We start from the raw sequence: 15,024 nt of genomic DNA on the forward strand, positions 1-15,024 counted from the left end.
GCCGCGACGGACGGGCGGGAGCGCCGCGACGGGCCGGGCCGCTGGGGCGCCGGGAGGGTGCCGGCAACCTCCTCTCGTCTCGGCGGCCTCACTTCCTTGTGCAGGGGCTAACGGAGAAAAGCAGGCAGCAACGCCTCGAAGACAGCTCCCGCCATCCCCGCGGGCAGCTCGGTGCCGGCCAGGGAAACCCTCTGCTCTGCAGCCCTGTAAATGACCCACGGAGTGGTAACAGGCTGGCCTTAATCCCCCTGAGTTTAAGAGTGAGGCCACCAGTGCTTTCAATAAGGAAGTGACAAGGGAGAATCCAGCTACTGCTGGGTCCTTCCAGGTGCGAGTTTGGCCAAATACATTTCATTTATTTTGTTGCAGTAAACATCTTACCTGCAAAGGTGAGTAACAGAAATTAGAACTGACAGTGACCAATGACCTTCTCTTGGGGCTATTATTGTGCGTGTCTGACTTGCTGTTAAGACTTGTCTCAAGTGGCACAACATCCCTTGCTTCCCTAGGGTTGTGCCAGTGGTGCCCAGCATGGGAAATTTTGAAACTGCTCAGTTTCATTTTCTGCTGAGCAGCACCATACAACTTTGCTTGTCCTCCTTCCTTTGCAGTCTTTTTTCCTTCTTCAAATACTTGTTGCTTCTGTAATGCAAGACATCATCCCTAGTTGTTATGTAAAACTCCCCATGGAATAGAACCCACAAATATCTATGACACCCTCTGGAGAGCCATGGTGGCTCTAAAGAAAGCTATTGTCTGCTCTACATAACGAACAGTTGAATAGCTGAACAAATCCCTCCTGCTCACTTTTCTACTCTGGAATCTCCACACACATTATACCCCTGGTATCCTCCTTCATAGCTACTCTCCAAGAGTCTGGTCCAAAGCCCATTSAAATCAGTCCTGTTGGCTGCAGTGAGCTTTGGACCAGGGCCTAGAGCTCCCTCACTGGCTCTTGGCTTTATGCCTCTTCCATGCCTTCACTTGGAACAGCCTCTGCCTGCCTGAAGGCCCAGTGTTTTTTTTCTCTCTTTCATCACATACCCCTTAGTCCCATTTCTTTCAGGACACCTTTCTACACTGCGTGAACAGTGGCATCAGAAAGCATACTGGGACTAAGCAAGGAACATCTAAGAGAAGGAAGAGGTGGAGAGCGAAGGGAGGTGGCCACTGGAGAATCAGAAGTGAAATAAAGAAGGCCAACAGCCAAGATGTGCTGGGCCTCAAAAGGAAATTTAAGCAAGGCAAGGAAGTTCTTTAGCAGGACAAGGCAGGAGTCCGCCAGTGAGGAAACCATCATCCTGGTACATCCACTACGTAATGAGTGGTGGTCATGTCACTCCTGATAGGACTATGCCTAACCCACTCTGAAAGCCACCTAGTGGGGAGACTCTTGCAGCCTCCCCAGGCAATTTGTGCTGGCTCTTCTCGCTCTGCTGCACTCTTCTCACTGTTAGAAGGATCCCAAGACTTCCACACAGGTCGTGTGTCATTGCAGCCCTCCCACAGAGAACACAGAACAGCTCTTTCCATTCTTCTTTGCAGCCTTTTCTATGTTTTTTTTAAGCCTATTCTATTTTCTCTCAGCCTGCTTTTATGGCCAAATAATTCTGGTTCCTTCAACCTCTCATCCTACATCTTGTTTTCTATCCTGTGATCTTTTTCTGTTGCTCTTTTTTTTGGGTTTTTCACTAGCTGGTCCATTGTTTCTTGAACTGCAGTGTTGCAAAGAGGACACAGCATTCCAGTACCAACAGTGACCACAAACTCCAAAATCTACACTTTAGATGGTTCCTGACCAGTACAGGGAAGGCTATAATGACATAGCTTCCTGAGACAGGGGACAGGACTTGATGAGCCCAGAGATAGCTCCCATTCATGCATCCCTATAATGTCCTCTCTAGTCTCTTCCCTTAATCAGAATTTAATCATAAGCTCTTCTGAGAAATGATATTGTTTTTTCACAGTGCTTTGCCATACAAGAAAAGTCTTGTGTTCTTTATAAAACTGGATGCAAAATAAATGTCAGAAATGAAGCATTGTGGTTGAAAAGGCAGATGCTCAGAAAACAAGACTTGCAAGGGTCTGGCTGGTCTGGGCAGTTTGCAGTTTCTTCTCATACTCATGGGCATGAGATCCATTCCTGAGCAACATAGTTGCAACTTTTCTCTCCCTCAGGATCCCTGTGCATGGGCTGCTTCTCTGGAGAGGGGTCAAGGCTGCACAGTGATGAAGATTACCCTGCCCTGGTCTCACTTGCCGCTGAAGAGAGTTGTGAGGGTACCTGAGGTTCTCACCCATCTATTCTCCACTACTGGATTCTTCCATAGGCAGAAGCCTATCTGGGCCAGAAGCTTATATAATGTCTAACAGTGGTTAAGAGGGGCTTCAGGGACAGAAGTGCTCTCCAAGTGCCTCAGCTGCATGGGCTTCCCCCTCCCCTGCCTGCCTCCTTTCAGGGGCAGCTGCTGCCTGTTTCACCTCTTTTGGCTCTGCCCTTCCAGTGGAGGATGCTGCAGGGATGCACTTTTCCCTGCTGACAGCCTGTGGGCCCATCTTGGCTGTGCCCTGAATGCTGGTGTTTGTACCTTTTGCATGCTTGGCTTTGCAAGCAGGGCTGTGCAGGATGTAGTTTGCCCTAGTTCAATCTATGTGTTAAAATCCCAGATCACTTCTGAGCTGATAGTTAAAATAATCTCCCACCAGTTCTATTTCCTCTCCCCACTCTTCCAGCAACTGTGCTGTGTGTTTGTACCCCATGGGTTGTTCTTCCTCTGCTTCACTGTCCACTCAGGCCCACAATGCAATTTCACATGGTACCTGACCATCTAAGGACAAGTTTTCATTTAATGGAGCATTTAATGGAGCTGCTTCCTGGTCTCTTCCTCACTCTGTTGTGAGCATCTATCTGCTCCTTTGTACAAAATCTAGTGCTGATGCAAGTGCAGGGTGAGTTGTTTCAAAAAACTAGAGATAGCACTTTTGCAGGCARCGGAGTATTTTGTTGGATCGGTGAGCTGACTCTTTCTGCCACTGCACTGGCTCTCAGCCCCAGCTCCTTCTCTGTCCAGCCCCCCCCCTTCTCCCAGTGCTTTCTCTCCAGTTGCTCTCTCCCTGACTGGCTTTTAGCTCCTTCTGCCTCCTCCTCCATCTTGATTTGAGGCTCTATAACCAGCCTGTTGCACCCAGTCCTGCCTGCTAGCAGCCTCCAGTCACCACTTGTCCTCCCCTGCAGCTCATTTTCTCAGCCACCACCCCTCATCTTCACCACACAGGCTTGACATTGATCCCCTTGAATTTTCACTGACACAGAGCCAGGTGGGCATGTCACAGCATTCAGAGAAAACACCACATCTCCCTCAGTTCCAACTTGATGCTGGCATGGCGTGTAGGAGTCTGCTTGTTTCTTCCTTGGTACTGACTTTAATTTGTAAAAGCCCTTCTTCCTCCTGAGCCTCCCTTTCCACCCTCTCCCCAGTTTTTTCAGATTTGCAGTCAGTGAAAAATGAAGCCCTGGTGTATCTAGTGGCCACCTTTGGAGAAGAAGGTGTTGGGCACATGCTCATTAAGATTTGCCAGTTATCACTTGCTCCTGGCTCTGTGTCATCTAATTGCTGGGACTCAACTAGGAGTGAAATATTTTTCAGATCATCTGTGAGTAGCATGGATGTGTGGTTTACCTCATTTCTCAGGACTGAGTTAAGAAGATGGAATAAAAACAGGCGTAGGAGCAAATGGGACTTTGCTGAAGCGGGACATAAATCTGCCACCCCAAATGGATTTTTGTCTCCCACATCTCTGCAGTTTTCCTGACAATTTCCAGTGCCTGCATCCAAACCAATTGGGATGATCTTTCCCAGGAGTAGTGAGGCAACGCTATGAGATGTTTTACCAAAAATAGCTTTAGTTAGAGCCATAGGCAAACTGGACTATGCATACCTGATTCAGACATCTGGAACAAACTATGCAGCATGCATGGTCCAACAGTGGACAAACACTTGCCCACAGAAACCAAAAGAAATGGAAATCTCTGCTGGAATTCCAATGTTTTCCTTTAGTTTATGGACTGGGGAAGAATATGGAGATGGGAAAGCAAACCCCATTACATCACAAGGGCGAATTAAGCTTCAGTAGGAAAGGTGCAAGCTGCAACTAACAGCCAAGTAAAACATACAAAGCACCTGGTTTCTATATCATGACTTGTTCCCTGGAAACATAGAGCCGCATTCCCAGCTAATGAGTTCACTGGCATCATAATCCTGTAGCTATTGAGGTCTTGGCACCACATCAGTTACCTTTTTCTTCACCCATCTCTGTAGTGCCTCATTCTGGCTTCTCCTCATAACAAACCAAACTGCCTCAGCCTCCTCTAGCCTCTCTCCTGATCCCTCCTGCTTTCAGCTGCCGGACGTCCTCTTCCTTCTGCCTGTCTGCTCATTGATGGTGTTGCTTTCCGTTGCTGTTTGGTGTCCTCTCCTCTGCCTCGTGTCCTTGCCTCGTAGGCCCAACCTTTTCTAGCTACTGCTTTTGAGGATTCATGGAAACTGCTCTTGCCAATGTCCCTAATAACCTTTCTGATGCCAGAGCTTAGCAACTTGCTTTTCTTCTCAAAATTTTATCCTTTGGCTTCTTGGGAGGCTGTTACAAAGAGAAGGGGAAAATACTCTCTTCTCCATGTCCATAGGACAAGGAATCATAGACTTTAATTGCAATAGGTAAGACTTGTTGGATGTTGGAAAAGTGTACTTATGTTAAGAACAGTGATGCACTGGAACTGAGGGATGTTGGAAAATCTTTGGATTCTAGATCTCAAAGAAGGGGATGGGCAAATGTGTGTCTGGAGTGATGCTGCTTCAAGAAGAAGGATGGAGTAGAAATCTCAGTGTTTCCAGTCTCAGTTCTCTCTTTCCTCCTTCAGGATGTTTCTAAAGAAACCTCTTCATTCCTTCTTTGATGTCCTAGGTAAGGGTCATGTGGCTCTACATACTATGGTCCTTTTCTCTGTCTTTACGTCCATCTAATCTCATGCACAGACTGAAATGCTGTCTTGCATATCTACCTCCAGTTGTACCTCTTTCTGTTCAAACTAAACTGGCTCGCTGAGGTTTATGTTATGAATATAACCATCAATGATACAGCAGCAGAGAGTGAAGCTTTGAGCAGGTTTTCAACTGCAACTCTGGGAACCAACTGTGGTTTTAACAACTATTTTTACCACGCTGATTTCAAGACAGAAGAATTGATGCCTTCAAAGTAGAGGGGATTCCCTCCTCCCTTTTTTGGGCAATTTTCATTCTTGGGGTGAAAATCCAGCCCACAGCCTGAACTAAAATAGCAGAGCTTGTTATTCTTCCAGCTTATCTTGAGCAATGTCACCTCACACAGTTTCACCCTTAGCCAAATACTGACTCACCAACAAAGGGTTAGAAGCAGGAAAGGAGAGAGGGCATTCCAGATGACAGGTCAGCTCTCAGTTGCTGAAAGCTCTGCAAGGAATGAAAGATGCTTATTTTGGATTAGAGGAAATAGTTATGTAAAAGTGTGGTTAAAAGCTAGGATACAAGGTGGCTGCTTGGCTTCCACTCCCTACAGATAAATATGACTTCTTCTCTAGGAGAAGTTGCATTTGAAACGTGACTCTGGAGCCCTAGGATACCGCACCCAGCTATGACTCCCAGCAGGCAACTCTTTGCTTTCCCTCGGAGAAGGATTTGAGCCCAGGGAAGTGGTGTTCAAACGCAGACTCTGCACAATACACCCCTAACTCAACCTTGATCTTGAGACAGCTTGATCTCCTGGCACGGGTCCTGGGTGACCTGTGTTATCTCCGAAAGGAGCCCCTTTTCCTAGTTCTGTGTTTTTCTTACACCAGTGAGGTCACTAATCCCTACCTGCCTTTGCTCAATGCTTTGAGGTCTGTAGGGAATGTCCAAGACAAGCACAGGTAAATTTATAATGGTACATACTGCCTCTGCTCAGACAAAATACCAGCATGGTGCCAATCGCTCACAGACAAAACTTTTCTCCACTCTAAAATAATCAAGTTTAGCCCTKCAAGAGGAGACACAGACCATCATACTGACACACTGCTCTGTGTGCTTTCCATTCCTGCTAGATGCATTTTACTCTTGAATTCTAAGCCCTCTGTGCCAAGATATGTCTGAGCAGATGTTTTTCTCCTCCTTGGTCTGGGGTATCCCCCAATGGGTTTATAACTAGTCTCCATGTGAGGAACGGATCAGTGTTGTGCTGAGGGAAGTTATGATTCGGGTTGTTACTGCGCAAAAGTGATGGGTGCAACATGAGTTGCACCAGCATGTCTGAGTGCAACATGATCGGTGCTTATTCCCCAGATAGAGGAGTTGAAGTTTTTCTTGCTCCTTTGGTGTTTAGTACAGGCACAGCCACTAGAGGAACACACAGCCTGCATTCTTGTGGCAGGTGCCACAAACCACCTGTTTTGGCAAAGAGTCTCAAGGGAGAGGGAGGGCATGATGCTGCTGCCAGCATCAGCTGATCTTACCTGGTCCAGCTCTGTCACAACATGAAGTCAACAACCCCCTCTTCACCATCGCTTTCAAAGTGGGATGTTCCAAATCTGCTTGAGGGATTTCTGTTGTTGGCCTGTTGGTCTAGCTCACCCTAATCTTTCAAGTTTCTTCCCTTCCAGAGTATTTTTGGGTTATCTGTGAAGGATATGCCTGTTTGTCAAGGCACCTGCCTCCTGTGCCTTGCTGCTCCTGGTGAATGGAGCCAGTGATCAGAGCTCCTTGGATGTGGGTTCCCACTTAATGGCACCTTTATTGGCAGGAGCACAGTTACAGCCTCTCCTCCTACCAGTGCTGCAGCAAATTTGCTGGAAGCAAATGGTTCCTGGAACAAGCGCTGGAACTAAACAAGCAAACTTGTGAGGCCTAATTGTAGAGGAACCACATGTTTGAGTTGCCTACTCCATGAATGAGGCTGGCCAGATCTGATTCATCACTGAGGCATGTTAGGGAGAGAGAAGGACTAAGCTCATTTATTCTATGTTTTATTCATTCCTGATTATGTTGCAATCCCAGATGCCCTGGGGAGCACAAGAACTGTCTATCAGAACAGCAACTGGTGGGAGGAATGGAGATGGAGAGAAGTGGAGGCTAGCAGAGGCCTTGGCTCCATGCATTTCTCCCTTTGCTCCTCCATTCCTCATGCTCACCAGCACTGCTGGGTTGCATAGGTGCTGGCAAAGTGCACGGTAAGTATATTGTACAAGGTACTGCATAGTCAGTGGGAAGTGAGCAATGAGGCAGCTGTAGATAAAAAAGGTAATCAATGTTCACTATTTCTAACATGGGAAATGCAAAGTTTTTTCACGCTTCATTGTCCTCTCTAGATACTAAAACAGCGGTGTGATTGGTGTAAAAACATGCTTGAAGACCTGGTCGTTCTTATCTCTGTCCAGCGTAGAAGGAAGCAGGGAGGGAACTGTTCTGAGTCACAGTTCATTGGAAGTCACACATATGTGTGCATGTGTGTGCGTGTATGCATGTCTGAGCATATGTGGAAACCTCTCAGAAGAACTGCCATGCAAACTGTCAGGAATTACYGGAGTCCAGCACCGTTTCTTTCTGCTCCCAAGGTAAGCAATCAGTTTAGCCTTGAAACACAAGGTCTTATGCCCAGCCAACTCTGCCCTTTACTGAGGCCAGATTGTAAGGTGCTTTGTCCAGCCCTATAGACCCTGCCTGGGTGGTTGTCATAGGGCTGGCATCACATCTGGGTTTGAAATTCAAAGCACTGAAGCTTTTCTGAGAAATGTTTATTCTCTCAGTCTGGAACATCTCTCCTCAGCCATGTTCATAGCAGCGGCAGCAACTGCAGTGTGGGAGGTAGCAGACTTCAGTGTCAGACTGGAAAGCCTTTCACACCTTCGATTAAATCACCGCTTTTAGAATTGATTTATTGGCATAAATATTCATTTATAGAGGGCACTTTCAGGCAAATATATAGTTCTTTAGTGGAAGAAACAAGCACAGTCTCCAAATGCTAACCTTTACATGGTCATCACTCCCAGGACACATGGAAGGTAAAGCAGGGGGTAACATGGGTGATGTGTGAGCTCTTTCTTTTTCCTCATTTTCAGCCGAGGCATGGCAGTAGAAAATCAACAGAGGCTGCTGGATGTTGCTTCTCAGAAGGCAACACACAAACAATCATTTTGTGGCAGGATCTTGCCTGTGTGTGAGACAGCAGCCCTCAGCTCCTGGCCTGGGTTTGGTTAGCTGTGTGCCATTCACATCAGTTGCTTAGCCCTGCTCAGGGAAAGAGGAGGGTGTTAAAGATCCCCTGTCCTGTGGTGCTTTGTGTAATAACAGCCAAAATTTGTGTAAAATGGAGCTAGAGAGGAAAGCTTTTGCTGCAGTACCAGAGGGAGGTACCTGAGCAAAACAAGTGCAGTAAAGACGTTGCCTTTGCAAAGCTGTAATGAGACCTGCTGCTTCATTGTCTTCCTCTGGAGCCTTACATAGGACTGATGTCTCCATAGGTCCTGATGGTGCATGCCTGCTCCCCATACGCTCAGGGGAAAAATGTCCCTGAATCTTGCTCAGCTTTTCTTTAAAAAAATTAACAGGAGTACATATGATTTTTTGGGACGTACCTCTCCCACACAGAGTAATGCCTACAGAACTTGGGTATTGCCCAAGGAAATCAAAACATGCCCCACACCTTTCATCTCTTCTCTAATTTTAAAAGTCAGGATTTTTAGAATGTTTTCTGTAAACCCTTACCTGCAGGATTACAGGTGATTAAATATAAATTATTAACTATTTCACCATCTCCAAAGATGGGGGGGGATGGTCCTCAGGAAATGGGGATGTCTGGACAACTCATTTTGGTGGACAGTAAGATGCCATGGCGCAAGAACCGTAGCAGCATTGTAACTTTTCAGATCAACCATGCCTTACACCAGCAAGGTGCAGCACTGGCTGCAGTGCCGGGTGAAGGGGCATCATGAAGAGGGCTTTACCCATACAAGGTCCCAGGGCTGTCTTGTTTCAGTCAATGCCGATTTCCCCTTTGGTGCAGTTGCAAGAAAGATAGATACAAAAGACAAAAGACAAAAGACAAAAAAAAAAAAAAAGAAAAAGGCGCTCATCCCATAAACTGAATGAATTCTTTAAAGAAAAAGACTTTATTCGTTAAAACTAAAACATGTGGGTCTGATTCTACATTCACTCATAAAATTACCTTGGCTTCGTGATCAAACAATTCATATCAATTCTGCAAATTCTCAATTTGTACAACAGTGCAGGGCAGAAATTGAAACTAAATGCATTATACTACAGAAAGGACAGGCAAAATGTAAGCCGCTGTGTGTGCAGTTTACTCAGGACAATGCTCTCTATGAATCTTAGTGAGAAGTCTTGGCATTTTGCATGATAAATTTCCTTTTTGCAGCCAGATTTCTTTTTTTTCGGTGACTCCCAAATTGCAATTTGCGTACCAGACACTGTAAATGGTATGTGGAAATTGTTCCACTGAGTGTTCCGAGTGACAGGTTTGATACTAAGAATAAATGGCGCTGAGGTTGAAAAATATTTTCATGGTCCCAGAAAATTTGAGAAACGCTACTTTAAATAATATGGTGCTTTTTTTCACAAACAGCAGAGCTTTATTTGAATTTTGCTCGTTAATCATTAGAAAAGTTCTCGCCCATTGACTGCGTTTGAACGAACAAGGATATACAGGCTTGGATGATAAATTCCTCGGGCAACTTGCAAGAAAACTGGCCAAAACCGTCCCTGTTTGCGTGCACAGATTAATGCCCCTGAAGGAAAGAAAGGCAATACAAGAATTACACCTTCCGCTCAAGTCTTCACCTGTCGTTTTTGAAAAACGTCTTATGCAAGATGTTAAAATGAGAGTTGTGGAAAGCTGCCTCCTGTCCCCGTCGCGTTCAGCCGTGGGACGGGGCCGCCTCCCCGCCCTGCGCTTCCCTGCGCAGTGCGCGGAGGAGGGCGGTAGGCTGCGGACAACAATCCCCGCAGCCCGGCGGCCAGGCCGGGGGATGAAGCCCTCCTCCCCCTCCTCCTCCTCCTCCTCCTCCCCCTCCTCCTCCTCTCGCTGGCCTCTGGCACTGCGGGCCGGGCCGCCCGCCGGTTGCTCGGAGGGCTGCGGCCATGGGTGCGCGCGTCCCCGCCGTCGATGCTGCCGGAGACAAAACCGGAAGCAGATCTTGAGCCTCCCCATCGAGGAGAGAAGTCTGACACAGCATCCCCCGGGCAGCTCCCGCGTTGCTCGTGCCACTATTTTTTGTTTCTGATCTGGTCCTGGAGCGCTTTTTTCCCTACTTAATTGAATTTCCGATCCTGTTTTAGGCGGTGGCTGCAATAGCTCGTTTCCCCTCTACAAAATGCCTGTTCCTGCCGTTGCCGCGATAGGGAAGATTTTTCTGATGACAGACCAACAGCGGGTGGAGAGCGAGAGGAAGGGTCCGGGAAGGCCCAGACGGCCGGCGACGGGGCGGTTTTCGCACGCTTCCAGAGCAAACGAGCTCAGCTCTGCGGCACGCCAAGCCGGGCCAAAAAAATAAGAACCGAAAAGTGACAGGTGTAGGCCAGCGCCTCGGGAGGCAGCCGACCCCAAATCTCTGTCTGGGTTGTAAAACCAGGTCTGCAAAGAAAATCGTGCAGCGCCGAGCACAGAGCCAGAGTGGGTCGGGGCAGTGGGACTGCTTGCGCTGCTGGCAGGTCTCTTTTCCTTGAAGCAGAGTTCAAGCGAGTGGCAAAGGAGGAAGAGAGGAAGGACATTTTCCTCCAAAGGAACCGCGAGCAGAAAATGTCCCTGGGACCAGTCCCGTCCCGGAGGGCAGGTCCCGCTGGCGGCTCCCGGCCGGAGCGGTCTCTGCTGCGCGGCGATCCCAGCTCCCCCGCTCTGCCCGGGCCCCCTGGGCCGTCCCCAAACCCGCCGATCCTGTGCTGCACCTCCGGGCTTGCTCCGACCCCTCGAACAGGCGAGCGCAGACCTGCGGCTCCCAGCGCGCCCGCGGCCCCAGCCCTGCGCGCCGCGGCCCCGCAGCGCCTCCGCCGCCGCGCAGCGCGGGCGGCCGCCGCGCCGCCGGCCCTGGAGGCTCCGCGGCGGGCAGCGCTGGGTCTCCCGCAGCCCCCACTCGGTGGCGGAGCCCCGGAGGAGGGTCTGGCTATCTTTGCCAGCCATCTGGAGTCGGCGACCATCATATATACTGCCCGCAAAAAGCTCGGGCTTTTTTCTTTCTTCCCCCCTCCCCTCCCCAAAGGCAAAAGAAAATGAAACAAAACAGGTTCCAGTTTCCAAAGAAGTAAGTAAATGTCCGGTCGCCGGCGGGAGTCCTCAGTAGGGCCGATACCCCGGGGCCCCTCGAAGTGAGCGGGACGGCGGGGTGCCCAGCTCCGGGAAGAATTGGGTCTCTCGGCTTCGTTCCGGGTCGCCCTCGCCAGCAGGTCCGCGTGTGTACAGCGCCTTGCACAGCGAGGTCTCGCTCTCCGGCCGCCGCGCCGGCCTCCTGCCGGGCACAGGCTCTGGTCAGCAACAGCCGCGGCGTGGTCGTGTTTTTCCTCCGATTTCCAGACCACTCCGTGCACCCGGGGTTGCCGTCGCTGTCCGTGGCGGCTGCGGGTCCGCCCGAGCTGGGGTCCGCTCCAGATCCGCCTTCCCTGGGGGAAGCTGCCCCTGGGGGGGGCCGAGGCGCCCGGGGGCAGCGGGGCGCCAGCTCCGCCGCCGTCCCGTCGCCTCTGCGGCTTGCCTGGGGCCGCCGCCGCCTCCAGTCTACAAACCACACCGAACCTTTCTCTGCTACGGCCAGACACCTTTAATTTTTGCAGCAGAGGGATTTCGGCGGGGCGCGCACGAAGCACAAAGTTTCCCCGAGGGAAGGCGGGCGAGGATGAGCCGCGGCCCGGCGGCGGCAGGGAGTCGGCACGAACCTCCCGGCTTCTCCCCCGGCCCGGGCCGGGCTCTGGGGGGCTCTGCGGGGGCTCCCGCGGCTCACCGAGAGTCCTGCTGCCTTCTGGGGGCGAGGCTGGAGGGGAGCAGGTCCCTGGAGGCCCCAGCGGGCAGGTTCCCAGGGGGACAAGGCTGGAGATCCTCTTTGCCCGGGAGCTCCGCAGAGGACACCACACAGTCTTGCTCGGGGTCATTGCTGTTCCCTGCCCCTCGCTTTTTGTCCTCTTCCTTCTTCCACTTCATCCGCCGGTTCTGGAACCAGATCTTTATATGTCTCTCGGTCAAGTTCAACATGACAGCGAGCTCCACCCGCCGCGGCCGGGAGATGTACTTGTTGAAGAGGAACTCCTTCTCCAGCTCCAGCAGCTGCGCGCGGGTGTACGCCGTCCTCGTCCGCTTGTTCTCCTCCTGCTCCACCACGTAGGACCCACCTGGAGAGAGGGGAGAGTCAGGCGGCAGCCGCGCCGTCCCCGCACCCGCGCGCGGAGCGGGGTGGGGGGTGCGCGAACGGAGGGAGAAATAAGCGGGGCGAGCGGACGGCCCTGCCGGGCCCCGACGGCCCCGGCAGCGGGGATGAGCCGAGCCTCGGGCCCCGGCCGCGCCTCCCGCTGGTCCCTGCTGCCCCTCGGGAGCTTCGGAGAGCCTAATTCCCCGGCCCTGGCAGTCGGGCTGCCCTCGTCGCTTCCTGTTGATATTTCATTTTGTGTTTTGATCGCTGAAAGCTCAGTCTCCGCCTAAGGGCGCATCGATCCGGGGCTTGGCAAGTTGTCGGATTCCCGTAAAAAAACAAAAGAGCAACAACAACAACAACAACAAAAAGCCTTTGTTATGTGCCCCAAACACAAACAACCAAACAAAACATAATAATAAAAAAACCCTGACCTCCCCGTGAAACTACCTGGAGGAAAAAACAACCCAGCAGCGACAGGCCCGGGGCCCGGCCTTTCCCGCAGGTCACAAGCCCGTGGCGCTTTTGGCGCCAGCGCCGCGGGGACCCGCCGCTCCGCGCGGGGAGCGAGGGCTGCGCCGGGGCTGCGGACTGCCGCGGCCGCGGAAGGGCGAGCGCCTCTCCCCGACGCCGCGGCCGGGCCTGGGCCCGGGCCCGGGCGCCAGCGCTGCCCGCCGGCACTCGGCGCAATAAGCAGCAAAAAGGGGCAGGAAAACCTCACGGAGCAGGAGCGCTCAGAGGAGCTGCAGTTTCCCGGGATTTCGCCGCGGAGCAGTCCCGGCCCCGCGGAGGCTTCGGCCCCGGACCGCTGCGGAGAGCGACGGGGCCGGGGCACGGCGGGGAACCAGGGCTCCCGCCCCGCGGGGCGCCCGGCCATTTCGCCAGGCTGGTCGAGACCTTTGTTTTCGTGATCCCGGAAACAGCGACAGTAACGAAATCACCATTCCCAATAACGCCGCCGCTGCTGTGCGTGGATGTCGGCACGCGGGACTGTGGGATAATAACGACTGCAGGAGCGGCGGCAACGACAGGAGCTGGGGATTAGAACTGAAACGGATTGTCCCTATTGCTAACACGAGGAGTCTTGCTGGGTACACTTTTGGCCGCCGTATAATATCCAGGACATGGTGACAACTATGTAAACTGCCAGAGCCACCCGCGCTCTCCCGCAATTCATCTTTGCATGCCCATTATATATATATACATATATGTATGTAATATATGTGCATCTATATATATATATATAAATTATAGATTGTAGATTATATATATATGTATGTGTGTGTATATATATATATATATATTTTTTTTTTTTTACTGGTACGGTAAAGTTAAATAATAACTCCGGGAAGGCAAAATCTCGTGCGTCTGCTGAAAGCCGCGGCAGGAAGGGAGCGCGGGGCGCGCAGGGCCGGGGCCCCGCCGTGCTGTGCCCGGGGGGCAGCGAGGCCCGGGGACGCTGCCGGCCGCCCTCGGCACGGCGGCCCCGGGCAGACGGCGGAGCCTGGGCCGGGCACGGCGGGCAGCCGGACAGGGCTCCGCCGCCGCCTCGCTGGGTGCCTTTATCTTGCAGTAACTCTCCCTGCGTTGAATGCAACGCAAAACCCCGCTTGATTCTTGAACGCCTAAATCCCACGTGTTTCTATAAAAATACATCTTTGGCGTATATAGTTTGCAACTGTAAATACTGGGGTTTGGCTACGACGCAATATACGCGCCTGGCACAGAGCAGTGCCACTTATGCCATACGAGTACGCGCCGTGTACCTGCAGTAGAAACATTAAGGCGGGTGTGTGTTTGCGTACACACTGCGTATCATATACACGATTTAATGTTGCAGTACAGCCTTTGCCTGGATCTTTTGGATGAGCTGGGAACAGTGGAGGAGAAGTCTTAACTTTTCCAGGAAAACTTTCGTTTTGCTGCTGTTTCTGTCATTCCTCGTGTACAGAAGACAGAGAAAAAAGGGGCAGTTTCAGAGTCTGGTTCCATCTTTTTTTTTTTCCTAATTTCATTCAACCCGTCGAAAACGCGATCTGATTTTATCCTTCCGGCATAATCTCTGTCCCCCGAGCCCACGACGTGGCGGCAGCACTCTTGTCTCTCCTGTCCTGCGGAGATGCCACCGTGGGGACCGGTGACTGCAGCCTGTCCTTCCTCCCCCCGATCTGGCCCATGTAATTCCCGGACTATTTCACGGCGATTTCAGTTCTCCAGTCCCTTTTTAACTGTCTATTTGAACAAAGCCATTAATATAATATTTGCCGTATAGGCGTGACAAAGGAGCAGGACACGATAACATTGTGCAGGGAGAGACAGAAATATTGTTCCGCAGCGGAACTTTCTGCCTAGATAGAGTTTCTTCCCCTCGCTGGCAGCTCTGTTTCGTTTGTGCATTGTTTCCCTTGCCTCGGGTTTTACGTTGTAAAAGGTACAATTACGGCTAAAACCCAGCGGGAAGCGGGAGGGGGCAGGAGTAGGTGGAAGAAGGGGGCCCGGCGCGGACACGGGCAGCCGGCTCTGCCCTGCCCTCGCCGCTCCGCCAGGCGCTTCCCCGCCCGCTCGGCCCCGCGGCCCGCTCCGCGTTCCCGCCTCGCCCTGCGCGGCCCCGC

The 15,024-nt window shown here is 51.5% G+C and overlaps 2 protein-coding genes across 2 annotated transcripts in view; one reads left to right on the plus strand and one right to left on the minus strand.

The window, feature by feature from the left end:
• Positions 1 to 6,918, plus strand: part of CDX2 (caudal type homeobox 2) — a 22,271-nt gene extending 15,353 nt beyond the window's left edge. Inside the window, exon 5 of the mRNA XM_026074331.1 lies at positions 6,811 to 6,918. Within this exon, the coding sequence (XP_025930116.1) occupies positions 6,811 to 6,918 (108 nt within the window). The remainder of the gene's footprint in view (positions 1 to 6,810) is intronic.
• A 5,088-nt stretch (positions 6,919 to 12,006) lies between these two features.
• PDX1 (pancreatic and duodenal homeobox 1) overlaps positions 12,007 to 15,024 on the minus strand; it is a 4,103-nt gene continuing 1,085 nt past the window's right edge. The window contains exon 2 of the mRNA XM_026074305.1: positions 12,007 to 12,395. Within this exon, the coding sequence (XP_025930090.1) occupies positions 12,007 to 12,395 (389 nt within the window). The remainder of the gene's footprint in view (positions 12,396 to 15,024) is intronic.

Source organism: Apteryx rowi, unplaced genomic scaffold, assembly GCF_003343035.1.
Source record: "Apteryx rowi isolate R43461 unplaced genomic scaffold, aptRow1 scaffold_386, whole genome shotgun sequence".
In the NCBI taxonomy this organism is placed as follows: Eukaryota; Metazoa; Chordata; class Aves; order Apterygiformes; family Apterygidae; genus Apteryx; species Apteryx rowi.